General features: G+C 47.5%; 1 protein-coding gene across 5 annotated transcripts; it reads left to right on the forward strand.

Annotated features, from left to right (window-relative positions):
• Positions 1 to 7,805: 7,805 nt before the first annotated feature.
• On the forward strand, positions 7,806 to 21,575 carry LOC122697143 (2-acylglycerol O-acyltransferase 2-like). Of its 5 annotated transcripts, XM_043907633.1 has the most exons (7): positions 8,859 to 9,113; positions 13,248 to 13,426; positions 17,562 to 17,766; positions 18,082 to 18,256; positions 19,257 to 19,456; positions 20,710 to 20,877; positions 21,248 to 21,575. In XM_043907633.1, the coding sequence occupies exons 1-6, from the start codon at positions 8,942 to 8,944 to the stop codon at positions 20,862 to 20,864; spliced, it is 1,086 nt and encodes a 361-aa protein (XP_043763568.1). In that variant the 5' UTR covers positions 8,859 to 8,941; the 3' UTR covers positions 20,865 to 20,877; positions 21,248 to 21,575. The 5 variants fall into 5 exon arrangements, with proteins under 5 accessions (XP_043763594.1, XP_043763577.1, XP_043763568.1 ...); XM_043907659.1 differs by lacking the exon at positions 8,859 to 9,113 and adding an exon at positions 7,806 to 7,941 and having other exon boundaries at positions 20,710 to 21,575; XM_043907642.1 differs by lacking the exon at positions 8,859 to 9,113 and adding an exon at positions 8,605 to 8,793 and having other exon boundaries at positions 20,710 to 21,575.
• The last annotated feature ends 6,224 nt before the right edge of the window (positions 21,576 to 27,799 follow it).

The following is a 27,799-nucleotide window of genomic DNA, read 5'->3' on the forward strand; positions in this document are numbered from 1 at the left end:
GTTTCTGATCATCTGATGCCCGGGCTGGCAGCCAGAGGGGCCCACGAGGTGGGGAAGGAGAATTCAGCTCTGTCATTGGCTAAATGACCATGCACAGCCCTCTTAACCCTTCCTCTGTGTCTCTGTTTTTCTGGTTGAATAAAGTGACCTCTCATCTCAGCTCTGATGTCACATGAGTTGAGAGCTCCATGAGATAGCCCCTACTCATTTGTTGTAACTTCAGCCCTGAGCTTGACACAAAAGGGAGCTCCATCAATGCCAGTTTATCAATGAAAGGATTCTATTTCAGGCTTCTTCTTTCCTTCCACCCTACTCCCCAACTGGGAACACTGATCAAAGCCTCGCATTTAATCCCAGCCTGGCCCTGCAGCCCTGCTGCCATGTTTCCCCTTCCCACATGGTGGATCCAATGATCCAGAGAATGGCATGTTTCCTCTTCCTCCCTGACCAGTCAGCTCCAAATTACCAGCTCTGCCCTGTTCTGTGGGAGAGAAGGGAGAGGCTGTGTGCAGATACAGGGCGGCCCAGGAAGAGAAGGAACATGAGGAGTGCATGGTCCTGTGTGTCTGCAAGCAGGGAGAGCAAGGACATGCTTCTGATAAGAGATATTCTGGGCCACTGGTTAGTGACACATATCGTAAGGGAGGGGACAGGATGGGAGCAAAGGGTCCGTACTCTGAGCCGTAACACGCATGTGGGAAAATAGCTTTTCTTCCAACAGAAGCTAACAACACCAATAACCGTGAATGTGGGTCATCTCAAGAATGTAAATATGCGTCCAAGCCTGACCTAACCCTTAGCAGTGGCCATGCGCAAGTCACATCCCTTCCAAACCTCACTTTTGTTCTCAGAGAAAAAAGCATTACAATGTGCACCTTGAATGTTAGGAGTGGAATGGATTTAATAAAATAATTAACCATTCTACATCCTGTGAGGAATGGTGGGAAAGTGAAAGTCTCTAAGTCCTGTCCAACTCTTTGTGACCCCAATGACTATAGCTTGCCAGACTCCTCTGTCCATGGACTTCTCAAGACCAGAATACTGTGGTGGGTAGCTGTTCCTTCCCTAAGGGATCTTACCAACCTAGGGATTGAACTCAGGTCTCCATATTACTGGTGGGTTGTTTACCATCAGAACCAGAAGGGAATGTTGGTGGGCAGCTATGATTATAAGTCAAGTTGTATATGTACCCAGCATCTCATCATGGCCTGTTCTGACCTGATCAAGTGGGTGCTATAGGTTCCCAAGAGAAGAGGGAATCAAGAGCAATAGGCTTGAGATGGGGCATGATGGTTTCTACTAGGAAAGACCGAAGAGGTGGCAGGTGGGCATGACCATGAAGGCAAGGCACGATTTGCCAAGGAGATAAATTTCTGCCCAATTACTGCCCAGTTACTATGCCTTCACTTATCTGGGTAGCTGGGTGGTTTTTCTATGAGCTCCTGCTCCCTCACCTACTGTGTTCTGGGACCTGCTGATCTCTTTCCTTGGTCACCGTGTCTCCTCAAATTGGTCAGTGAATGTCACCTCCTTTGTCACATCAGCTCCACAGCTCCTCTCAATCCCAATCCCCTTCACTCCCAAATCACTCTCCTGATCACAGTCAGTGAATCAATTTGTGGGCTCACTTGGGGTGACCGGCCATGGGTATTAATGGATGAGTGGTCAATTATGTACCCTGGGCATTGGGAGCAACTGAGGCTTCCCACTCAGTTCATTCATGAGGAGGCAGCCAACCTGTTCTAGTGTGGGGGAACCAGAGCCTTGATTTGGGCTGGAGGACCCACTCTCAAGCTCACTCACAAAGCTTCTGGCAGAAGATCAGAGCCCCGCTTGTGGGCTTGTCAATTACCTGGTAGTTGCCACTCACCAGACTTCTCCAGAGCAAGCCAGTCATGAAGGAGAGACAGAGGGTGAGAAAGAGAGTGTTAGAGAGCAGCAGACACCTTCTACTACCTAACCTCTGAGGCATGTGGCATCAATTCTACCTTACTCTCTCAGTTGGATTCGAGTCCCTAAGTCCAATTCACACTCCATAGGACGATGTGACACCTGGAGGTGATGTCACTGGAGGCATCTTGCCAGCATTACCACAGTGATAGCCCATGAGCCCTCAGAGACTAGACTAGACCACTCCAATACTGTGGGTGCTGCTGGAGCAGTCTCCTGGGAGAACAAAGGCTGAGGTGTCCACACAGCAGAGCCCTATGTGGGGCAAAATTGTGAGCACAGGTCAGAGGTAGGAATCATGGTTGTGATCCCAGGCCTGGCTGGGACGCAGTACAAGGTGAGAATCAGACTTAGGGCTCCTGCATGGGGGGTGGGGGATGGGGAGAGACTGGCAGGGCCAGAGGGAAGGAGATCCCCTCATTCACCACAACTTTGAGCTGCACGAAAAGGAAGCAGAGAGCGTGAACTCGGAGGGTGCTGCCTAGTGAGGAACTGCAATTGTTTTATCCCCACTGGCTATTATGTGAACAAAGATGTGCTTTAATGTGTTAAGCACTGACTGTGGTATGTTTCCTATGCAGTCAGCATCCCCATGGATACAGAGAGCCAGGAGCTGCACAACGAGGGTTCAATACTACAGAGCGCCTGCTACCTGACAGCCCTCTGTGTCCCCAGCCTGCCCGAAGGGACTTGCCGTCAGAGGAAGATCTTCCACCAACACACAGGCTGACTCAGACAGTCCATGGTGCACAGGAGCTGTCAGGTGGAGACTCAGAGGCCCTCAGGGTTGGGCAGAGCTGGAGTCTCCTCCTGAAATCAGGCAGCTGGTGACCTGGAACAAGTTCTCAGTCATCATGACCCACAGGGGACAAAGGACCTGCTGGGGTCTAACCTGGTGACACTCCTGGATCGCAGTGAAGTAACAGTTGACAAAGGGTCTGTCAGCAACCACGTGGGCTGGCCAAACCTCACCCTCTCATGTGGAATGGACTTTGCTAGGGTCAGGAGGTGGGAGAGGTGGGAGTGTGGGAGCTGTGAGAGAGCCAAGGCAGAGAGGAGGGAGCGATCAGAGCACTCGTGGCTGAGATTTCCTGGTAAGATTCAGGGTGAAAGTGATGTTTAGTAAACAGAGGGCTAAGGTTTAGGCCTTTGTGCAGCAAACTTCTATGGAGATGGGAGTGGGCAATGCAGACAGGGTTCCTGAGAAATACTGGCTGCTGTCTGGGGGAACTACTGTCCAGTCCAGGGTTAGGAATTCATCATCAGGTTGGGAGGAGGCCTTGGAGGTGCTTGAGTTGAAGTGAGTCATCGACCAGATAGAAGGGCAGTGGATGCCTCAGGATGGACTCAGCATCTGTCTTAGTGACCCCACAGCAGGGCAGAGTCAGGTGCCTGAGCAACTTTGTAGTGAGCACCTAGCATGTGCTGGTTCTGGGTGGATGCTACACATGTAGTATCTCAGTGTAAATAACAGTGTCCTCCTCATACAGATGTAGTTATATCAGAGGTAAAGACCTTTCTAGAATCCTGGTCGCACTATGAAACCTGTCTGCCCACGTGTCCGGCTCTCACCTGGCCTTCTGTGTCCTCAATGTTGGCAGAATTGTACACTGGAAACACCAGTGGCATCAACTAGGTACACACCCCCACCCACCTGACCCCTCTGATGGCTGCATGTCCCCTCACAACACTTATTCCCTCCCATCTTCATCTATAAATGGTTCATCCATAACTGAGGGTCCAATTAATGCCAGCTCTTCCTCATCCGTTCTTCTCATAAATGCTTCCACATGGCTTTAAAAGACTTCAGAGGGTTTGTATCAATCACCAGCTAAGTATGGACTTTTTTTAGATTCCATGTCTTCTTCTCACTCCCTACCAGAAATCTGGCCTGAGTGTTTCCTTCTTCTACAAGTTGAACTTGTGCCACATCTGTCAAGTTATATCCCTAGTGAGAGCGATGGAAATAGTAGGCAGAAAGATTCCTTCCCTCAGCTATTTTATGAGGGGCCCTGAATATTAACAAGAACAGCATCAAGCACTGGTCTTATCAGTAAATATCAGTGCTGCAGGATTAAAAGGGCCACCTCCCTCTCAAGGTGGTAAAAATGTCAGACGTTCTTATTGTAGTTACCCTCGATTAGTGGGCCTCCCTTGTGGCTCAGCTGGTAAAGAACCCACCTGCAATGTGGGAGACCTGGGTTCAATCCCTGGGTTGGGAAGATCCCCTGGAGACAAGAAAGGCTACCCACTCCAGTATTCTGGCCTGGAGAAGTTCATGGACTGTATAGTCCATGGGTTCACAAAGAGTCCACACTATTGAGCTACTTCCACTTCCCTTGAATAGTGGGAAATATTACCTCAATATATCATGTTAAAGGTTGATATTTTTGTAATATTCCTTTTTTCTAACCTACCACAAAGTTATGTATTTTTAATTGCTTTTGATGTTTTGGCAGTAAGTCTTGTCCAACTCTTTGCAATCCCATGAAGTGTAGTCCATTATGCTGCTTGTCTGTGGGATTTCACAGGCAAAAATACTGATCTTAGTTGCCATTTCCTTCTCCAGGGGGTCTTCCTGACCAAATGTTGATCCCTCATCTCCTGCATTAGCAGGCGGATTCTTTACCACTGAGATACCAAAGAGGACCATCCATTTGTAAAATACAATATAAATTACCAAAGAAATGAGAAAACACACATTTCAAATCCAGTTTTTAATTGTTAGTTTCATACATATAGAACTGCTTTGCCACATAGCTCTACGGTTTCTGACCAGTTACTCTCCAACCCTGTACTTACCTCGTCAGGAGCCAGTAACAGGCAGGACCAGACAAAGCAGGTCCTCAGACCACACAGGAGCCACACTACCCAGGACATAGGTTGCTCCATGGCTGCTTACTTGCAAGGGGGTTGTGAGGTGAAGGGCACAGAACCCCGGTGGACGGCCTGAGCTCTGTACATGGGTCAGTAGGGGCCCCCATCTTAGCCCCTGATACCCAGTAACATGAGGAGCTCTGGGAAGGGAAGGACTTGTCTGAAGTCACACAGCTGGGAGGTGGCCAACACAAGACTGGTCTCAGCTCTCATCCGTGGCTCTTCCAACCTGTCTTGAGGGAGGACCCTGGAAAAGGACTGCTAGATGCACCTTCAAGAAGGCGGGGTGGTCCCAGCTTCAGAGTTTCCTGCACAGGGGCAACTGATCCTAAACCAGACCCAGGTAGAATATCAGCTTTGGCCACTTTAGCCCCATATAGGACTTCTTTGAGATCCTGTTTTGGTTCAACTTCTCCCTCTGCCTAATTTCACTGTCTTCTTTGATCATAAATTTTCCAATCGGAAGAATGCAAGGAATAAAGTCATGTTCACCATTCATGACGAGGAAATGTAAATCAATACTATATCCTGATATCACTCTCAGTTCAGTTCAGTTCACTTGCTCAGTAATGTCCAACTCTTTGCAAGCCCAAGGACTCCAGCACCCCAGGCTTCCCAGTTCATCAGCAACTCCGGGAGTTTACTCAAACTCATGTCCATAGAGTCGACGATGCCATCCAATATCTCATTCTGTGTTGTGCACTTCTCCTCCTTCCTTCAATCTTTCTAGCATCAGAGTCTTTTCCAATGAGTCTGTTTTATGCATCAGGTGGCCAAAGTATTGGAGTTTCAGTTTCAGCATCTGTCCTTCCAATGAATATTCAGGATTGATTTCTTTTAGGACGGACTTGTTAGATTTCCTTGCAGTCCAAGGGACTCTCAAGAGTCTTCTCCAGCACCACATTTCAAAAGTATCAGTTGTTTGGTGCTCAGATTTCTTTAAAGTCCAACTCACATCCATACATGACTACTGTAAAAACCATAGCTTTGACTAGACAGACCTTGGTTGGCAAAGTACCATCTCTGCTTTTTAATATGCTGTCTAGGTTGGTCATAGTTTTTCTTCCAAGGACCAAGCGTCTTTTAATTTCATGGCTGCAGTCTCCATCTGCAGTGACTTCGGAGTCCTCCAAAATAAAGCCTGCCACTGTTTCCATTGTTTCCCCATCTTTTTGCTATGAAGTGATGGGGCCGGATGCCATGTTCGTAGTTTTCTGAATGTTGAGTTTTAAGCCAAGTTTTTCCCTCTCACTTTCATCAAGAGGCTATTTAGTTCTTCTGTACTTTCTGCCATAGAGGTGGTGTCATCTGCATATCTGAGGCTATTGATATTTCTGGCAATCTTGATTCCAGCTTGTCCTTCATCTAGCCTGGGAATTTTATATGTACTTTGCATATATGTTAAGTGAGCGGGGTGACAATATACAGCCTTGCCATACTCCTTCCCTATTAGGAACCGGTCTGTTGTTCCATGTCCTGTTCTAGCTGTTTCTTCCTGACCTGCATACAGATTTCTCAGAAAGCCGGTCAGGTGGTCTGGTTTTCCCATCTCTTTAAGAAATTTCCACAGTTTAATGTCATCCACACAGTCAAATATTTTGGCATAGTCAATAAAGCAGAAGTAGATGTTTTTCTGGAACTGGCTTTCTTTTTCAATGATCCAACAGATGTTGGCAATTTGATCTCTGGCTCCTCTGCCTTTTCTATTTCCAGCTTGAACATCTGGAAGTTCACAGTTCATGTACTGTTGAAGCCTGGCTTGGAGAATTTTAAGTATTACTTTGAAAGCATTTGAGATGAGTGAAATTGTGTGGTTGTTTGAACATTCTTTGGACTTGCCTTTCTTTGGGATTGGAATGAAAACTGACTTTTCCAGTGCTGTGGCCATGGCTGAGTTTTCCAAATTTGCTGGTATACTGAGTGTAGCACTTTTACAGTATCATCTTGTAGGGTGTGAAAAAGCTCAACTGCCATGCATTGACAAAAACCACTATAATATTGTAAAGTAATTAGCCTCCAACTAATAAAAATAAATGGGGGAAAAAAAAAAAGAAAAAGCTCAGCTGGATTTCCATAACCTCCACTAGCTTTGATCATAGTGATGCTTTCCAAGGCCCAGGATACTTGGCACTAGGTGTGTGATCACAACATCAAGGTTATCTGGGTCATGAAGATCTTTTTTGTACAGTTCATCTTTGTTTTCTGGCCACTTCTTCTTAATATCTTCTGCTTCTGTTAGGTCCATACCTTTTCTGTCCTTTATAGTGCCCATCTTTGATGAAATGATATCACTCTACACCCCAGCAAATAAGATGTCTGACTACACAGAGAGCCAGAGAAGATATGTGTCTGCACACGGCGTATATGCTGGTCTAAGTCTACATTGGTGCTACAGTTTTGTGCAAGGCCTGGCACTACTGCTCCTTAGCTTGTGCAATCAGATACCCAGCAGTCCCTCTGGCTTATGAGTCTGTGGAAGGAATAAGGGCACAGGGACTGGAACCAGCAAAAACATTGTCATCACAGCCTGTCAAAGTGGCTGGCTGTGGTGGTGGAAAGCAGCTTTCCATCGCAAGAGGCATTTAAATCAACAAAAGAATAGAGCATGAACTTGATGAAATGATATTGAATGACTTGTAAACATTTTCAAGTGTACTCACTACCATTAGGAAAGCACTGTAACCACAGTGAAATTTCCAAGGTGCCTAGGCCATCAGCCATGAAAGGCAGCGTCATAAGCACTGGATGACCAGGATATTCCCTGTGTGATCACTTTGGAAAGCTCTGTGGCTCTGTGGAGACTGTACCATAGGCAGGTGAAGGGAAGTCAAGTTCAGTTTTAGACAGGCTGTGTTGTAGGTGCCAAGCAGGCTGTGAGCGAGGATGTCAAGTATCCACCTACATAGTCAAATCTGGAGCTTGTGGCGAAGTCAGGGCTAGAGATACAGTTTGGAAGTGATCGTCCTGTGGACAGGCTCCAAGGCCATGAGCCTGGAGGAGGTCTCTGAGAGCGGGAGGGTGGAGAGAAGAAGGAAGGTCCAAGGACTGAGGGGACAGAAGGGCCCTGGAACACTTAGCCTGGTGAAGAATAAGAGCCAGCACGGAGACCCAGAGGTAGACGGAGGGGCAGGAGGGAAACCAGGAGAGTGTGGTGTCCACAGATCAAGTGGTTTCAGGGAGGAGGGAGGAAAGAGATGTGTCTGAGGCTGCTGAGAGGCCAAAATGAGAGCTGAGAATTGGTCACTGTATTCAGCAGTGTGGAGGCCAGTGGTGAACTTGACAATGTTAGTTCCATGGAACAGTGCCGTCTGAAGTCTGGAAGAGGGAGGACAGAATGGTGGAGAGGGCATGGGAATCAGACCGCTATTCCCTGAGTTTTGTTGTCCAGGCAAACTGAGGAAAAGGCAGCCAGATGGAGGAGATAGATAGTGGGGCCTAGAGATATTTGCATGGGAGCAGGTACTTCTTATTTGTAAAGGGGAATCTTGGACCTGGCAGGTGAAAGGAGACAATTAGGGCCGCCAAATAGTTGAGTAGGTGTAAAGAGGGCAGGATTGCCCTATACTCGCTGCTTTATTTGCCAAGTAATGGGCAAGATTTGAGCAAAGGTGATCTGGCAGATAATGTATTGCCTGAAGTGGCCACTGCACTTGTCTTCCTCTGTAGTAAGATTAGTTCAGGCCAGGGGATTATAGATATTTCACCTAGGATACTGTTCCCTGCCAGGGTAGGTGCAATGAGACTCTACAGCTGGCTAGACAACACCCCCCCACCAACTCCCACAGCTTAACAAACTCTGGCAGCAACAAAACCCAGCAGGTGTCTCAGACTACACTAGAGCTCAGAGAAGCCTCCAAGGAAGCAGAAGAATCACCATGGTGGAGTTTGCACCTTTGTTTGTGCCACTGGAACGCAGGCTACAGACCTTCGCAGTCCTGCACTTGATCTTCTCTTACTTGGCCCTGCGTAAGGAAAGCTGATATGGACTTGGGAGGCCATGGGCACCTGCCACTTCAGGTGCACATGGTGTATTGATGGGGAAAGATACAGGTCCTAAGGTGGATGCTGAACCTAGTATCTGGGGATCACCTGGGGTGAGGGACATCTTGTTCACATGGCCTTGGGGGAGCTTTGCCATCAGGAACTGTCTGACTGTCCATGCCCACCTCAGCCCAGCCTGGGAACTGGGAGTATCCAGAGGAGGACAGAGAATCACCTAACCTCGAGCCTGAAATTAGAAGGAGGGCAGCTGAGAAAACGCTCCGGACACTCTGATGCCAGGAACAGTAGCTTGTACCTTGGCCCTTATCTCAAGGGCAAAGGGGATCCCCAGGAGGGTTTTAGGTATTGGAGTGAGAAGATCCAATCCGTTGGAGACAAGCTGTAATTTATGGATCTTCTGTGTTGGGATGTTGGAGGAGACAGTTGACAGGGAGCAGTTGTTAGCAAATCAGATTTGGGTCTGCTTGTGGAAACAGGGTAAAGTGCCTAAACTGACAGTGGGTTGTGGTGAAAAAAGTGTAGGCTTTATTACAGGGGCCAAGCAAGGAGTCCAGAGAGTTAAGCCTCAAAATGCATGAAACCTATTTTGATTACCTAGGAACAGTGTCTAGAGACTAAATGAGGTAGAGATTCTGGGTGCATGAACAGCTCCTAGAGAATCATCTGATTGCTTGGCGGTGAGGTAACTGGGAATCACCATCATCAACCTTCTGGTTTCCCCTGGTCTGAGGTTTATGGGCTGGTCAGCAGCTTCTTCCACCTGCTGGGGGTTCAGTATTTGCAAAACCGCTCAATGATGAGTCTCCATATTATATGGCTCTTGGGAACAAACTAAAATTCTTTGAATTTGTGGAATGGTTAAACTGTTATTTATCTTCTTGATTGGGACTGTTTTCTTTCTGTGTTTGTGATTTCTGTTAATAATTTAATTTTTGAAATTTGGGGAAGGCTTAGGAAGCTGAAGATTTTCTACAAATAAGAAGCAGGCAGAGGACATGAGGGATCTTTCCCAGGAAGGCTGCATAGGTCCTGCTCAATCACAAGATCTCAGTCGACATCAGCTGTCACCTCATAGACCCATGATTGAAATCTAGGCCCCTGATTGTTTCTGTGTTTGTACAGCACATGAGCGAAGTATGGTTTTGGCACTTTAAATGATTTTGTGCCTATGCAATATCCTCCAAGTTGCTTCTTGAGCCCCAGTGTTGAAATGCTTACAGTTTGGCTCTTTAAAAGATTACTTAGCCTGGTCTAAGGAGGCTGGCAGTGGGTGGAGAGAAGGGGCTCTTTTCCAAAGATATTAGGAGATGAATCTACAAGGCAAAATGTACAGGCCTTCAGGTACAGGCCTTAAGTTTTCCCAGGAGGCCAGTAAATGCTACACACAGAGTGAAGAGATGGTTCATGCTAGCCTAGCGCAGTTGTTTGAGGAGGGGCAAAGATGTGGCCAGAAAGGTCCACCGGAACCTGTTATTGAGGAGTCAGGCTCCAGCAACAAATACTTTCCAGTGGGTTATTTGTTTAATCTGTTTCTTTCCTCTTTTTTAATTCACACACTCACGCAGGAAGATAAGATCCTTTCAGATAGTTGGTCTTATTCTCATCTGCATCTCCATCTCCTAGAAGAGTTAATGTTGAATAATGGTTTGTGAATGAATGTTGGGAGCATGATATGGACATAATAGTAGAACTGAAACCAGCACTTATGCTACTAGCTTTCTGTATGAAGTTAGCTAACATGAATACCCTCTGTGGGTCTCAGTAAAGTGGGATTTTACATCTTACCTTCTTGGTGTTATGAGGGGAAAGAATTGGTGTTTCCTTTCTTTAGGGGCTGAAAATGTATGCAAGTTAGATTTTTCCTGCTGACAGCACTGAAAGGAGAGGTCAGAGTGAGGGAGATGTTTAGATCGGGGAGTTCTTTCTGATCAAGTAGAAATGCCCACATTTTGAAATTCCTTTTTCTGACTGAAAAACAAATACATGCTACTTTAACACTCCGAAACAAAGTGTGTTCTAAGAGTCAAAGATTTCCTCCAAATCCTACCCCACAACGAACGACTATTAACAACTTGGTTTTATTCTCTCGACCTGGATGGAAGTTTTAATTTTGTGTGTACAGAGGTTCAGTTTAGGAAGATGAAAAGAGTTCTGAGATGAAGGCTGGTATAGTTACACAACAATGTTAATTAAATTAACTATACCAAATATAGTATATATTTTTGACTCTCAAAAATCATTTCGAGTATATGTCCAGGAGGGGAATTGCTGGGTCCTATTGTATTCTCATATTTTATAAGAAATCTCCATACTGTTTTTCAAAAGGCCTCTGTCATGAGCCCATTATTTGGAAAAATACAATCTCCCCAATGTTCATAATAGCGCATTTACAATAGCTAGGACATGGAAGCCAACTAAACATCCATTAGAATAATGCGTAAAGAAGATGCAGTAATATAGGCAATGGAATATTACTCAGTCATAAAAAGGAACATATTAAGACTGTTTTTAGCAACATGTATGAACCTAGAGATTGTCAAACTGAGAGAAGATAGTCAAAGAAAGACAAATATCACATGATATCACTAATATGCAGAATCAAAAGAGGTACATGAGTACTTATTTACAAAACAGAAGTAGAAAAAAACCTATCGTTAACAGGGGATAGGTGTGAAGGATAAATTGGGAGATTTGGATTCACAACACTACTCTCTATATAATAGATAACAATAAGAATCTTCTGTAAAGCAGTGGAATCTCTACTAACTACTCTGTAGTGATCTGTTTGGGAAAGGAATTTAAAAAAAAAAAACAAACAAGAATCAATATGTGTATGAGTTTAACAGGTTTACTTTCCTATACAACTGAAACTAATGGCACATGTAAATGAACTATAATCTAATGATAACTTAAGAAAAATACCAAAGAGTCATTTCGATGACTGGTATACAGTAAACATATTTTACCATTGTTAAAACTGAAAGGACAAAACAAAGTGCTCCAAACACAACTCTGAAGCCAGCACCAGGAGGGCAGGAATTCCTGTCTGTTGTTCACGGCTTAACCACCAGCATCTGGCATGTGGTAGGCGCTATGCAGAAAGCGAGTCTCTCTGAGCCCCAGCCTACTTTGATTTATAACTTTTGCTATTATTCAGACTGGGCTTCGTCAGTGCCTCAGCACTAAAGAAACTGCCTGCAATGCAGGAGCCACAGGAGATGCAGGTTTGATCTCTGGGTCTGGAAGATCCCCTAAAGGAGAGCATGGAAACTAACTCCAGTATTCTTGCCTGGAGAATCCCATGAACAGTGGAGCCTGGAGGGCTACAGTCCACAGGGTTGCAAAGAGTCAGACGCCACTGAAGCAACTTAGCACCCACACATGCACTATTCAGACTGGGTCAGAAGTCCACTCCTCCAGGAAGTCGGACTGGAATCACAGTCCGGGTTTACCCTACTTTCAGCTAGACTACAGGTAGGGGATGAACTTCTTTATGAGTGTGAGCAAAGGGCGTTGAGTGGAGGGAATGGAACGTAGAGGAATCAATATTTTGTAACAGTGAGGCTCAATTATCATCAGATTAAAGACAGCCCCAAAGACCACCTGACCCTGAGTCAAAACCAGGATTAGCCTGAGACAGGACTCAGAATCATAAGTCTGGGAGGAATTGCTCATTGGGGCTGTCTCTAGCCCTGCTGCAGTCCTGATGAACGGACCAGGCATGAGGTGTCCTCTTCCTCCCTCCTTCCTTCAGCGGGACAGGGCCTGGCAGCAACGGAAAGAGCTCAGCAAAAGCTAGAGCTCAGGGCGTTGTATCAACTGAGCCACTTAGTGTAGCCGGAACATGAGGTGCATGTGGCGACTGAGACCGGAGCAAGAGGGGGTTTGGGCCACCAGTGGGGAGCTTGAGATCAGGCTGAGCTGCTTGAGCTGAGCCTCAAAGTTATAAGAAATCATGGGGGCCTTTAACTAGAGGGGAAATGCGGTGGGATATATCTATGGAAAGATGGGCTGGGAGTAGATAGGATCTGGGCTGAATAGAAAGAATAGCTTTTCTCTGGGGTTCTAAAGAATGGATACCAGAAAGAGTTCATCCGATCACCTCTCCATCAGGCCTTTATTGAGCATCTGGTAAACACAGACAGAAAAGGAGGAGGAGGGGGAAGACCCAAATGAGTAAGCAATCTGGTGCAGTGGGAAAACGCGAGTTTGAAATTAGGCCAACTGGTTTCAAATCCAGGCTCTCAGTGTGACGCTGGTGGTGTTGACAGCATTCTCTCCTCCTCCAGACCTTGAGAAGCTGGTCACTTTCTCCTAGGAGGAGGGCTGGGATGGACAGTGCTGCTAGAGCTGGGTCAACAGGGAGAGCTCGTTCCTTCATACCTCTGACCACTAATGGTTCCTGCTTCCCTTCTCAGACTTGATCTGCTGGGTAGTCTTCATTGGCCTCCTGTTCACAAGATTCTGGTTGATCAGTATCCTGTATGTGATCTGGTGGTACATGGATCGAGACACGCCACGGCAGGGGGGCAGGCAGAGTGCTTTCTTGAGGCACTGGACCATATGGAAGTACACGAAGGACTATTTCCCCATCTCGGTGAGTATGGGGCTGACTAGGGAATGGTCTGGACCATAGACCCCATTTGTCCATGGGGATGTTTCACCCTGTGTGCAGTCAGCAGATTACTGGGCCGGGAGCAGGAGACAGGCTTCTACCACTATTAGGGGAAGAATCAGCTTTTGTCTGACTATGGTTGTCCAACTTCAGTGAGGTGAGGCCACTATGACAACGGATGTATGAACAGGATTTGAGGAACCCACTTGGCCATGTTGTGCAGCACACTTATGTATCTTACAGGTGGAAATCCCTCAACAGTCTAAGTTTGGAGTGTAGGAATCTGTAGTGAAAACAAGATTTTTAGAGCATCTGGCTGACACTTTATCAGATGATGATACTGATAGCCTGAGAGGGAAGAAGACATGAGCAAGGACATAGAGCAGGTTCTTTTACTGCTTTTAAAGTATGTGCATTGGCTCTGAGAATAGACACAGAGCAGAGAGCCCTCAGGATGTATCCAGCCCCTGTGTGTTTGTTTCGTTGTGTCCTTGGACAGAGCTTTGCTCACTCTGAATCTCAGTTTTCCCAGGGATCCACTAAACAGTCCCGTTCCTCCTCTTCTGCCTATCTCTTAATCTCGGATCTCTGGCTCATGGTACCTCATGTCCATTTTGCACACTGGACCCTGGACCAAGGATCAGTCCTTAGGGATGCAGGACCCTGAATTTTAGTGGAGTGACTTTTGCTCCATTCTGAATCTCAGACAGGCTAAACCCCTGGATGTAAGCAGTTGTGATGGTTGATTATCTAGTTGGGATTGGAAGAGGAAGGGAATGAGGACACAGAGAGATGCCAGACAGGGACAGGTGGCCCTCGCTGGACACAGGAGACAAGAATGTATATGGTGTCATCTCTGGGAGTGGAAACCACAGGTTCTAAAAGGGGTCTGGAAATGCCCGTGTATAACCTTAGGTGAGTTACACGTGCTCTATGAGCTTCAGTTGTTTCATGTGTAAAGGGGAGGAAACGCTTCCACAGGAATCATTGGGTTGCGTGGATTCCATGAGATATCAGGCGATCCTGGGGCTCTAAGGACAGCACCTGGCTCTCCTGTGACCCCTGGAACTGCTGTCATTTGTACATCGGGCAGAAAAAGTCTGCTGAGCGTCTCTGTGCCGGTCTTATCTGTCTCTTTTCTGTTTGTCCTATAACCAGGTATCTCCCCCAGAGGATTTCTCACATAGGACACTATTGACATGGTGGGAAGCACATTTGCAGAAATTTCAGGGGCACAGTGTTCAGGATTATAGGCCACTGCAGTCCTGGGGCAACAGCAGCTGCAGACGGCGGGCAGTACCACCGAGCGGCCAGCAGAGGGAGCGATGACATGCACTTTCACCTCCCTTTCCTGGACTGAGGCCTGCAGGAGGTGCTGCGGCTCCCAGATTCTGGACTCTTGTCACTTCCCAGGGCAACTTCTAAGTCATCCACACACCTTAGCAGAGCAGGCCCTGCAGGGATCTTTGGTTGTCAGTGGATAGTGGAGTCAGGGAGTCTCTGCTATCTAGTGAAAACGAGTGTACAACCTTAGAGTTGTCAGGTGTTTTGTTCTGAGGCCTTACTGAGGACTGTATTCAGAGATAGCCTCTCAGAAATCTCTGAGGAGCTGTTCTAAAAGGGAAGGGAGAAGTCAGTATTTATGGGGCTTTGTTGGAAAAAACAAAAGAAAATGAAACAACCCACGTAGCTAAACGTCAAAAGATTCAGTTCAGTTCACTTCAATCGCTCCATCGTGTCCGACTCTTTGTGAGCCAATGAATCGTAGCATGCCAGGCCTCCCTGTCCATCACCAACTCCCGGAGTCTACTCAAACTCATGTCCATAGAGTCGGTGATGCCATCCAACGATCTCATCCTCTGTCATCCCCATTTCCTCCTGCCCCCAATCCCTCCCAGCATCAGGGTCTTTTCCAATTAGTCAACTCTTTGCATGAGGTGGCCAAAGTTTTGGAGTTTCAGCTTCAGCATCAGTCCTTCCAATGAACACCCAGGACTGATCTCCTTTAGGGTGGATCTCCTTGCAGTTCAAGGGACTCTCAAGAGTCTTTTCCAACACCAGAGTTCAAAAGCATCAATTCTTCAGTGCTCAGCTTTCTTCACAGTCCAACTCTCACATCCATACACGACCACTGGATAAACCATATCCCTGATTAGACAGACCATTGTTGGCAAAGTAATGTCTCTGCTTTTGAATATGCTATCTAGGTTGGTCATAACTTTCCTTCCAAGGAGTAAGCGTCTTTTAATTTCATGGCTGCAATTACCATCTGCAGTGATTTTGGAGCCCCCCAAAATAAAGTCTGACACTGTTTCCACTGTTTCCCCATCTATTTCCTGTGAAGTGATGGGACCAGATGCCATGATCTTAGTTTTCTGAATGTTGAGGTTTAAGCCAACTTTTTCACTCTCCTCTTTCACTTTCATCAAGAGGCTTTCTAGTTCCTCTTCACTCTCTGCCATAAGGGTGGTGTCATCTGCATATCTGAGGTTATTGATATTTCTCCCGGCAATCTTGATTCCAGTTTGTTCTTCTTTCAGCCCAGCGTTTCTCATGATGTACTCTGCATGGAAGTTAAATAAGCAGGGTGACAATATACAGCCTTGACGGACTCCTTTTCCTATGTGGAACCAGTCTGTTGGTCCATGTCCAGTTCTAACTGTTGCTTCCTGACCTGCATATAGGTTTCTCAAGAGGCAGGACAGGTGGTCTGGTATTCCCATCTCTTTCAGAATTTTCCACAGTTTATTGTGATCCACAGAGTCAAAGGCTTTGGCATAGTCAATAAAGCAGAAATAGATGTTTTTCTGGAACTCTCTTGCTTTTTCAATGATCCAGTGGATGTTGGCAATTTGATCTCTGGTTCCTCTGTCTTTTCTAAAACCAGCTTGAACATCTGGAAGTTGCCGGTTCACGTATTGCTGAAGTCTGGCTTGGAGAATTTTGAGCATTACTTTACTAGCATGTGAGATGAGTGCAATTGTGCGGTAGTTTGAGCATTCTTTGGGATTGCCTTTCTTTGGGATTTTCATGTTTTTCTACATATTGGGAGATACAAAATCTGGACTCACTTCAATTATTCCTGTGATGTGTATGCTCCCTCTCTGTGACCAGTATCCTATTATCTTCCATCCTGAATTCCTTTCAAGGCCCATTGTGAGTTGCAGCTACAGTGGTGGCTGACTTGAAGGCAGGCAGGCAACATTCCTTGTCCTAGAAACTCTGCTGGGGTACTCCACTCACAGTCCTTTGTGCTGTGATTCTGTGAGCTAGCGCCTAATGGTAAAGTTTCTAGGGAATTTAGGAGACTACTTCTGAGCACTGGAGCATCTTAATGCACACTATGGGCATCCTAAAGAGGTAATGGTGGAGAATCATGCAGTGTTTCCCCGAGGAAATTGATTCCCCCTCATCCTGTTATCAGTTCAGGAGCTGAGTTTCTGTGTAAGATTTCATATCCAGGAACAGTAGTGTCTCCACAGGCCAAGGCCTGACAGGGGAGCAGTGCTGCGGGCAGGCTGTGACCTGGTGTCAGGAAGTGCTGCAGGCTTGACAGGACACCTCCCTGACCCCTCACCACCCACACCTGCAGGCTTCACTAGAGACCGCATGGTCCTCCTCCCAACCTCTACCTTCAGCACCCTGGGACAGTGAGTCACAGGGACTCGGGCTTCCAGCTCTTTACCTGGGACAGAACTCCAGATGCCACAAAACTTGGTGAGAGGCTCACTCCCTCCTGTGCTGGCTCCTTCATTTTGGTAGGGCTCTGCTTGGGAGAAGGTCTGCCTTCATATAGCACATGGCTTGTCTCGTGTCTTCTTCTCAGATGTCCTACCTCTGCATTGCGCAGGGTTCTTCCTTTCCAGGCAGGCGGCACTGGCATCATCCATTTGTGATACTGTGTTCTCCGTCTTCATCCCAGTCTCCCTGAGTATCTACTCTACTTCATTCTTTCACCGGGGAAAAGATCCTCAGACAGGCAGTCTCATCACAGGACACTCACATGTGGAGTGGTAGCACGTGGGCTCAGGGGACACATGGAAGAGGTCAGCACAGAAACTGAGCAGGGAGGCAGCAGTGGGGGTTGCCCCGATTCACCAGATTGCTGTCCCTACAGCTGGTCAAGACTGCCGAGCTGGACCCCTCCCGAAACTACGTCGCTGGCTTCCACCCTCATGGGGTCCTCGCCACCGGAGCGTTTATCAATCTGTGCACAGATGGTACAGGCTTCTCCTTAGTTTTCCCAGGCATCCGCTCACATCTGATGATGATGCACTGGTGTTTCTGGGCCCCTGTCTACAGGGATTACATCATGTGTGCGGGTGAGTCCTTCCACTCTTTCTATCCCAGGACTATGGGGGCTGAAGACACGAGGAGGGATTTTTAATGAGGATGGCCAATTGATCTGACTTCTTCCAAGTGAATGTGTACTGGACAAGGAGATGAGTCCCAAAAAGCATTTCCCATAGCTCTGTGCTCAGTGATGAACTTGGCAGGGGTGTTGGGAAAAGGGGTAGTGCTCAGTGCCTGTCATCAGGGTCCTCCCAGCTGGGAAGTGGGGGACAGCCCAAGTCACATACTCCTGATCCATGCTTGCTGCCTTCACACTGTACGTGACCACCTTCCTCTCTCCCCAGGGCTGGTCTCATCAGACAAGGAGAGTGCTACTCACATTCTGAGCAGGAAAGTAGGGGGCAACCTGCTGTCCATCGTTGTTGGGGGTGTTCAGGAGTCACTGAATGCCAGGCCTGGAGCCTACAAGCTGGTGCTGCGGAACCGCAAGGGCTTCATCAGGCTCGCCCTGACGCACGGGTATTGGGGAGAGGGCTCTGGGTTCAACTGGAGATTGGCAAGGAATGTAGTTTGGAGGGAAGACGGTAGAGCCAAATGCAGATCCTATTTTGGCAGGCAGAGTCTCCATTCATTAACAATGAAGATTGTATGTTGGTGATAGATGCACTGTCTCAGGCCCACATACCCAGAGAAGATTCTGGAAGGAAGATTTTGTGACTAAAGAGATTAAGTCTCAAAGGTCATATTGCTATAAAACTATTCTCTTATCTTTAAATATCTGTGAGGAATACAAAGCTAGCTGGAGAGATTTTCCCAGAAAGTCTGCAGATGTTTTTTTAATTTGGAGGACTCTCAGCCGTATTCTGGTTTGCCTGTATGATGCTGTGACTGAAAAGGTTTAATCTTGAATTTGTGCTGGACCTGCTTCTGTGACTTTAACCCTCATCTTGCAGCTTTTGTTACCGTGGAAACACATAATGGGCTGCCTAAGGAAGACAACCGGAGCTGCCCTCCTGTAGAGTACTGTAAAGAAGTGAAAATACACATTCTCCTGCCTGAGCATCCCCATTCATTGGGACATTTGCAAGGATCAAATAATCTTTTCAGTTTGTTTCCTCACCTATATCCCAATCTATGATCCATAAAGAACTTGGCATCCTGCCCCTATATGATGGTTATTTGGATGCACTAGCATGCCATCTTCTTGGTCAGCCACTCTGAATAGTCCCTTCCTCATCCCAACACTTCCTCTCAGATTCACTGGCTTATCTGTGGCAAGCAGAGCGAGCATGGACTCATCACAATCGAGTGCCAAGTCTTGGCCCTGAGAAGCGCCATGACCTGCCTGAAATTATAAAACAAGACCGTGGCAGTTCTGGGAGACACCCGAGGCCTCCTACTTTTGGTCCAGGTCCTGTCCTCTGCTCCAGTTCCTGCTCACTAGCTCCCTTCAGGAGGCTAGAGGACTAGCTTGTGTCTTCTTGCCCCTCTACATGCCCTCTCTCCTGTCTCCGTCTAGGGCAGATCTGGTGCCAATCTTCTCCTTTGGGGAGAATGACATATATGACCAGGTTGAGAACTCTCCTGGTTCCTGGTTGCGGTGGTTTCAGGACCGACTTCACAAGAGCATTAGAGGTTCCATCCCTCTCTTCTATGGCCGTGGAGTCTTCCAGTACAGCTTTGGTCTTATGCCCTACCGCCGACCCATCACCACTGTGGGTGAGCCTGGACCCGGGCTGGGAGGGAAAGGGCTATAGAGTAAGAGGCCTGGGCCTGTACTGCAAGGAGACCTGGACATAGAGCAGTATACCCTTGACTTTGTGGAGCACACTTTCTGGTGTGTAAAAGAGACACAGGCAAGTAACCCTATGAAAGGCCGTCTAGAATGAGAAGAGTAACAGGGGCAGACCGGCCAGTAGCCACTACTGATTACTGTGCCGCTGCTTTTGTCAGGCACTGCACTGGGTCCTTACATGCAATGGCTTAGTTTTCCCAACAACTTGTGAGGAGATACTCTCACACCCATTTTATTGACTGCAAACACAGACCCACAGAAAGTAAACCACTTCCAAGAGACACCCTGCCCTTGGTAACAAAGTTGAGGTTTGATGAGGGTATTTGGCTTTTTATTATGCAAGACAAGGAGGGTATAATTCTGATCACAGAATATAATGACAGTAATTGGAGAAGGTGGATACATGACCATTCCAGGTCTGTTAGAATTGTGTGTAAAGTAGAAATCAGCAGGCTTTGAAGGAGAGCCAGAAGGATTTCCTTGTAAATAATGGGCATGGGCTTTAGTCCATAGACTTAGCACCATCTTTCAGCTATTAGCTTACTTTTTGAATTCCAACTAGATTCCAAGGCAGTACTAATAGAGCTGTTCATCTCTACTCACCCAGGCAGTTCTTAGTTGAACACAGACAACCCCCTCTATCAAACTTTGTTTGCACTGTGTGGTGCATTTCTTGAATGTTTATAGTGCTGCTACCTCCAGGCCATTCCCAAGAAAGACAACAGGGCAGCTGCTTTCTGATCCACCTCCTCCCACAGACACAGGCTCTTCCAATCATGGCATCTGAGAATCCCAGATTCACCTTTCCCTGAAGCTAAGTGCACATCCCAAGGGCTCACTCCCTGGTACTGATTTTTCCTGGCCATGTGACCTTGAACAAGCTATTTAACCATCCTGGGCCTCATTTCCTCAGCAGTCAAACAGGAATAATACCAGGTTATATCCTCGTAGGATTGTCAGGATAACATAAGAGATAATGCATGCAACTGTGCTGGCTGTATTGTTGATATATCAGAATCTTGAATTTGACCTAACATCTTAGTAACACAAAAGAGAATTGAAAGGGAGGGAGTTACAGTGCTTACCTGCTCAGATGACCATTGCAGTGGGAACACCAAGGTCCCTGCACCTTCATAGTTTCCGGCTCTGAGCCACCACTCACCTCTGTGTCTTGCAGTGGGGAAGCCCATTGAGGTGCAGAAGATACCGCATCCCTCCCAGGAGGAGGTAGACAGGCTCCACCAGCGCTACATGAAGGAGCTGGAAAATCTCTTCGAAGCCCACAAGCTCAAGTACAACGTCCCCAGAGACGAACACTTGGAGATCTGCTGAGCACCTCCCCAGAGTAGGGGCTCCTCCAAAAGGCAGGGCTGGCATTAGGGAGGATGGCGGGAGATGTTGTGATCCCAGAAGGCTTCCTGGAGGTGTCTGTTTAACACATCTCCAGAGCTTTCACTGACTTCTGAAGCTCCACCCCATACCAGGCCTTGGGTTACAGCTGGCTCCTGGGAGAGGAGACCAGACTCTGGCATCAGTGATTTGCTCTCCCGCTGTGCCTCCTCTGTACTGGGTCCTCTTCATGTCTGCCCACCTGAGAAATGGGAGAGATGCTGGGAGAGAATGATGTCTGTGTCTGTGTCCTTTGTGACCCTGTCACTCAACGAGCAGGAGAAAGACCAGCTCCAGTGAGCAGGTTTTCCTTCCTCTGCCTTCAGTGACAGCACAGAAGCCACCAGCAAGTGCACGGCTCTTTCCTACAAGCTCCTGCATCCTTCCTATCCCAGCTCCTCCCTCCCAGAGCTGGAGAGGAAGGCCAGGCCACAACCTCCTGATTCGTCCAGGCACCTTTGAGTTTCTGATCGTCTGAGGCCCGGGCTGGCAGCCAGAGGGGCCCACGAGGTGGGGAAGGAGAATTCAGCTCTGTCATTGGCTAAATGACCATGCACAGTCCTCTTCACCCTTCCTCTGAGTCTCTGTTTTCCTGGTTGAATAAAGTGACCTCTCATCTCAGCTCTGATGTCACATGAGTTGAGAGCTCCATGAGATAGCCCCTACTCATTTGTTGTAACTTCAGCCCTGAGCTTGACACAAAAGGGAGCTCCATCAATGCCAGTTTATCAATGAAAGGATTCTATTTCAGGCTTCTTCTTTCCTTCCACCCTACTCCCCAACTGGGAACACTGATCAAAGCCTCCCATTTAATCCCAGCCTGGCCCTGCAGCCCTGCTGCCATGTTTCCCCTTCCCACATGGTGGATCCAATGATCCAGAGAATGGCATGTTTCCTCTTCCTCCCTGACCAGTCAGCTCCAAATTACCAGCTCTGCCCTGTTCTGTGGGAGAGAAGGGAGAGGCTATGTGCAGATACAGGGCGGCCCAGGAAGAGAAGGAACATGAGGAGTGCATGGTCCTGTGTGTCTGCAAGCAGGCAGGGCAAGGACATGCCTCTGATAAGAGATAGAGGGGACAGGATGGGAGCAAAGGGTCCGTATTCTGAGCCGTACATGCATGTGGGAAAATAGCTTTTCTTCCAACAGATGCTAGCAACACCAATAACCATGAATGTGGGTCATCTCAAGAATGTACATATGCGTCCAAGCCTGACCTAACACTTAGCATTTGCCATGCGCAAGTCACATCCCTTCCAAACCTCACTTTTGTTCTCAGAGAAAAAAGCATTACAATGTGCACCTTGAATGTTAGGAGTGGAATGGATTTAATAAAATAATTAACCATTCTACATCCTGTGAGGAATGGTGGGAAAGTGAAAGTCTCTAAGTCCTGTCCAACTCATTGTGACCCCTCCCCAGTGACTACAGCCGGCCAGACTCCTCTGTCCATGGACTTCTTGAGACCAGAATACTGGGGTGGGTAGCTGTTCCTTCCCTAAGGGATCTTACCAACCTAGGGATTGAACTCAGGTCTCCACACACTGGTGGCTTGTTTACCATCAGAACCAGAAGGGAATGTTGGTGGGCAGGTATGATTATAAGTCAGGTTGTATATGTACCCAGCATTTCATGATAGCCTGTTCTGACCTGATCAAGTGGGTGCTATAGGTTCCCAAGAGAAGAGGGAATCAAGGGCAATAGGTTTGAGATGGGGCATGATGGTTTCCACCAGGGAAGACCAAGGAGGTGGCAGGTGGGCCCGACCATGAAGGCAAGGCATGATTTGCCAAGGAGATAGATTTCTGCCCACTGCAATTTTCCATTCTTGGGTAATAAACCACTGCAAACCTTAGTGTCTGAAGGCAGCATGGAGTTACTATGCCTTCACTTTTCTGGGTAGCTGGGTGGTTCTTCTATGAGCTCCTGCTCCCTCACCTACTGTGTTCTGGGACCTGCTGATCTCTTTCCTTGGTCACCTTGTCTCCTGAAATTGGTCAATGAATGTCACCTCCTTTGTCACATCAGCTCCACACGCCCCCTCAATCCCAATCCCCTTCCCTCCCAACTCACTGTCCTGATCACAGTCAGTGAATCAATTTGTGGGCTTGATTGGGGTGACTGGCCACGAGTATTAATGGATGAGTGGTCAATTATGTACCCTGGGCACTGGGAGCAACTGAGGCTTCCCACTCAGTTCATTCATGAGGAGGAAGCCAACGTGTTCCAGTGTGGGGGGGAACAAGAGCTTGAGAAGACCCACTCTCAAGCTCACTCACAAAGCTTCTGGCAGAAGACTTCAGAGCCTTGCTTGTGGGCTTGTCAATTACCTGGTAGTTGCCACTCATCAGACTTCTCCAGAGCAAGCCAGTCACAAAGGAGACAGAAGGTGAGAAAGGGAGAGTTAGAGAGCAGCAGACACCTTCTACTACCTAACCTTTGAGGTACTTGGCATCAATTCTACCTTATTGTCTCAGTTGGAATCGAGTCCCTAAGTCCAATTCACACTCCATAGGAGGATGTGACACCTGGAGGTGACATCACTGGAGGCATCTTGCCATCATTACCACAGAGATAGCCCATGAGCCCTCAGAGACGAGACTAGGCAACTCCAATGCTATGTGTGCTGCTGGAGGCAGTCTGCCTGGAGGACAACGCTGAGATGTCCACACAGCAGAGCCCTATGTGGGGCAAAGTTGTGAGCACAGGTCAGAGGTAGGAATCACATTTGGGATTGCAGGCCTGGTTGGGATGCAATACAAGGTGACAATCAGACTTAGGGCACCTGGATGGGGGGTGGGGGATGGGGAGAGACTGGCAGGGCCAGAGGGAAGGAGATCCCCTCATTCACCACAACTTGAGTTGCACGAAAAGGAAGCAGAGAGCGTGAACTCGTGGACTCGGAGAGTGCTGCCTAGTGAGGAACTGCAATAGTTATATCTGCACTGGCTATTATGTGAACAAAGATGTGCTTTAATGTGTTAAGCACTGATCATGGGATGTTTGTTATGCAGTCGGCATCCCCATGGATACAGAGAGCCAGGAGCTGCACAACAAGGGTTCAATACTACACAGAGCCTGCTGCCTGACAGCCCTCTGTGTCCCCAGCCTGCCCGAAGGGACTTGCCCTCAGAGGAAGATCTCCCGCCAACACACAGGCTGACTCAGACAGTCCATGGAGCACAGGAGCTGTCAGGTGGAGACTCAGAGGCCCTCAGGGTTGGCAGAGCTGGAGTCTCCTCCTGAAATCAGGCAGCTGGTGACCTGGAACAAGTTCTAAGGCATCACGACCCACAGGGGAAAATGTACCTGCTGGGGTCTATTCTGGTGACACTCCTGGTTGGTAATGAAGTGTCAGTTGACAAGGGGTCTGTGAGCAACCATGTGGACTGGCCAAGCCTCACCCTCTCATGTGGAATGGACTTTTCTAGGGTAAGGAAATGGGAGAAGTCAGAGGTAGAAGTTTTGAGAGCAAAGTCAGAGAGGAGGGAGTGATCAGAGCACATGTGGTTGAGACTTCGTCTAAGTGTCAAGGTCAAGGTGAGGTTTAAGAAACAGGAGGCCAAGGTTTGGGCCTGTGTGCAGCAAACTTCTATGGAGATGGAAGTGGACAGTTCAGACAGGGTCCCTGAGAATTACTGCCTGCTGTTTGTAGCACTACTCTCCAGTTCAAGGGTTAGGAATTCATCCCCAGGAGGCCTCAGAGGTGCTTGAGCTGGAGTGAGTCATGGACCAGATAGAAGGGCAGTGGATGCCTCAGGAAGGACTGAGCCTCTGTCTTAGTGACCCCACAGCAGGGCAGAGTCAGCTACCTGAGCAACTTGCTAGTGAGCGCCTACTATGTGCTGGGCTCTGGGTGGATGCTACACATGCAGTATCTCAGTGTAACTAACAGTGACCTCCACATACAGATGAGGTTCATATCAGAAGTTAAAGACATTTTTAGAATCCTGGTCCCATTATGAAACTTGTCTGCCCAGGAGTCCTGCTCTCACCTTGCCTACTGTGTTCTCAATCTTTGGAAAACTGTATATTGAAAACACCAGTGGCGTCAGCTAGGTACACACTCCCATCTACATGACACTATCTGCTGGCCGCATGTCCCCTCACAATAGTTATTCTCTCCCATCTTCACCTATAAACGATTCATCCATAACTGAGGGTCCAATCAATGCTAGCTCTTCCTCATCCTTTCTGTTTATAAATGCTTGGAAATGGCTTTAAAAGACCTGAGCCAGTTTGTGTCAAGCACCAACTAGGTATGGAATTTTCTTAGACTCCATATCTTTCTCTCACTCTACCAGAGAACTAACCTGAATGTTTCTTTCTTCTACAAGTTGAACTTGTGCCATGTCTGTCAAGTTATATCCCTAGTGAGAGAATGAATAGAACCAGATGGGCAAGAAGTTTCCTTCTCTCAACTATTTTATGAGGGGCCCTGAATAGAACAAGAATAGCATCAAACCCTGGTTTTATCATTAAATATCAACGATGAAGAATTAAAAGGGACATCTCCCTGAAAAGGTGTTTAAAATGTTAGAAATTCTTGTTCGAATTACCCTAGATTAGTGGGAACTATTACCTCAATATCTTATGTTAAAGGTCCAGATTTTTGTATTATTTCTTTTTTCTAATCTACCATGGACTAAACTATTTTTAATTTTTGTTTTAGTTGTTGTTTTGGCGCTGACTTGTGTCTAACTCTTTGTGATCCCACGAATTATGGCCCACCATCCTCATCTGTCTATGGCATTTCCCAGGCAAAACTACTGAACTCGGTTGCTATTTCCTTATCCAGGGGATCTTCCCGACCTAGCGTCGATCCCGTGTCTTCTGTATTGGCAGGCGGATTCTTTACCACAGAGCCACCAGGGAAACCCATCCATTTGAAACTACAATATAATTTACCCAAGAAATGAAGAAAACAAAGGCAAGCCATTTAAATCCAGTTTTTAATTATTAGTTTCAATACACATAGAACTACTGTACCACATTTCTCTATGGTTTCTAAGCAGTTACTCTTCATCTCTGTACTTACCTGGTCAGGAACCAGTAACAGGCAGCTCGTGGGCAGGGCAGGTCCTCAGACCACACAGGAGCAGCACTGCCCCGTGACGAGCGATGCTGCCTGGTTGTTGGCCTGTAAAGGTTGTTGTGAGGTGAGGGACGCAGAATCCCTGGTGGACTGCTGAGCACTGTACATGGGTCGGTCAGGGCCATCATCTTAGACCCTGATACCTGGTAGGATGAGGGGCTCTGGGAAGGGAAGTGTCTGAAGTCACACAGCTGGCAAGCCACCAACGCAGGACTGGCCTCATCTCTCATCAGGTCTCTTTCAATCTGCCTTGAGGGAGGACCCTGGAAAATACCTCCCAGATGCACCTTCAAGAAAGAGGGGTGGTCCCAGTTGCAGAGCTGCCTGCACAGGGTCAGCTGATGCTGAGACAAATCCAGGTGGGATGTCAGCCTCGGTCACTTTAGCCCAAATCAGGACCATTCTGATGGGCCACTTCGGTTCACCTTTGCTCTCTGCACAATTCCACTGTCTTCCTTCCTCATAAATTTTCCAATAGGAGGAAATGCAATGAATGTTCACCATTTATATGAACATTTGCATGTTCACCATTTGTGATGAGGAAATAGAAATCAATACCTTGACCTGATATCATTCTACACACCAGCAAATAAGATGTCTCACTACACAGAGAGCCAGAGAAGAGATGTATCTGTGGACACTGCATATATTCCATGCAGAGTCTACATGGGTACTACAGTTTTGTGCAAAAGCCTGGCACTACTGCTCTTTAGCTTCTGCAATCACATACCCAGCAGTCCCTCTGGCTTATGAGTCTGTGGGAGGAATATGGGCACAGGGACAAGGACCAGAGAGAATGTTGTCATCAAAGTCCATCAAAGTGGCTGGCTGTGGTGGTGGAAAGCAGCTTTCCATTGCAAGAGACATTTAAATCACAAAAGAGTAGAGCATGAACTTGTGATAAAATGATATTCAACTGACTTGTAAATATTTTCAAGAATACTCACCTCCATTAGGAAAGCACTGTAACCTCAGTGAAATTTCCAAGACACCTAGGCGATCAACCATGAAAGGCAGAGTCCTAAGCACTGGACTACCGAGATATTCCCTGTGTGACCACTTTGGAAAGCTCTGTGGCTATGTGGAGACTGTAGCATGGGCAGGTGAGGGGAAGTCAAGTTCAGTTTTAGACGGGCTGTGATGGAGGTGCCAAGCAGGCTGTGAGGGAGGTAGTCAAGTACCCACCTACATAGTCAAGTCTGGAGCAAAGAGGGAGGTCAGGGCTAGAGATACAGTTTGGAAGTGCTCTTCCTGTAGACAGACTCCAAGGCCATGAGCCTGGATTAGGTCTCTATGGGAGAGAGTGTAGAGTGAAGAGTGTTCCAAGGACTGAGGGGACAGAGGGGTCCTGAAACACTTATTCTGATGAAGGGTAAGAACCACCATGGAGATCCAAGGGCAGCCAGAGGGGCAGGAGGGAAACCAGGACAGTGTGGTGTCCACAGACCAAGTGACTTCAAGAAGAGGGAGGGAACAGCTGTGACTGAGGCTGCTGAAAGTTCAAGACCAGAGCTGAGAAATGACCACTAGATTTAGCAGTTTGGAAACCACTGGTGAAGTTGTCAAGGGCAGTTCCATGGAACAGTGGCATCTGAAGTCTAGAGGAGGACAGAAGGCAGGGGAGGGTGTGGAAATCAGACGGCTCTTCCATGAGTTGTGCTGTCCAGGCAAACTGAGGAAAAGGGCAGGAGATGGAGGAGATGGTGGGGCCTGAGATATTCATATGGCAGCTGGTACTTCTTATTTGTAAAGGGGAGCCATGAACCTGGTAGGTGAAAGGAGACT

This window comes from Cervus elaphus, chromosome 1, assembly GCF_910594005.1.
Source record: "Cervus elaphus chromosome 1, mCerEla1.1, whole genome shotgun sequence".
Lineage (NCBI taxonomy): Eukaryota > Metazoa > Chordata > Mammalia > Artiodactyla > Cervidae > Cervus > Cervus elaphus.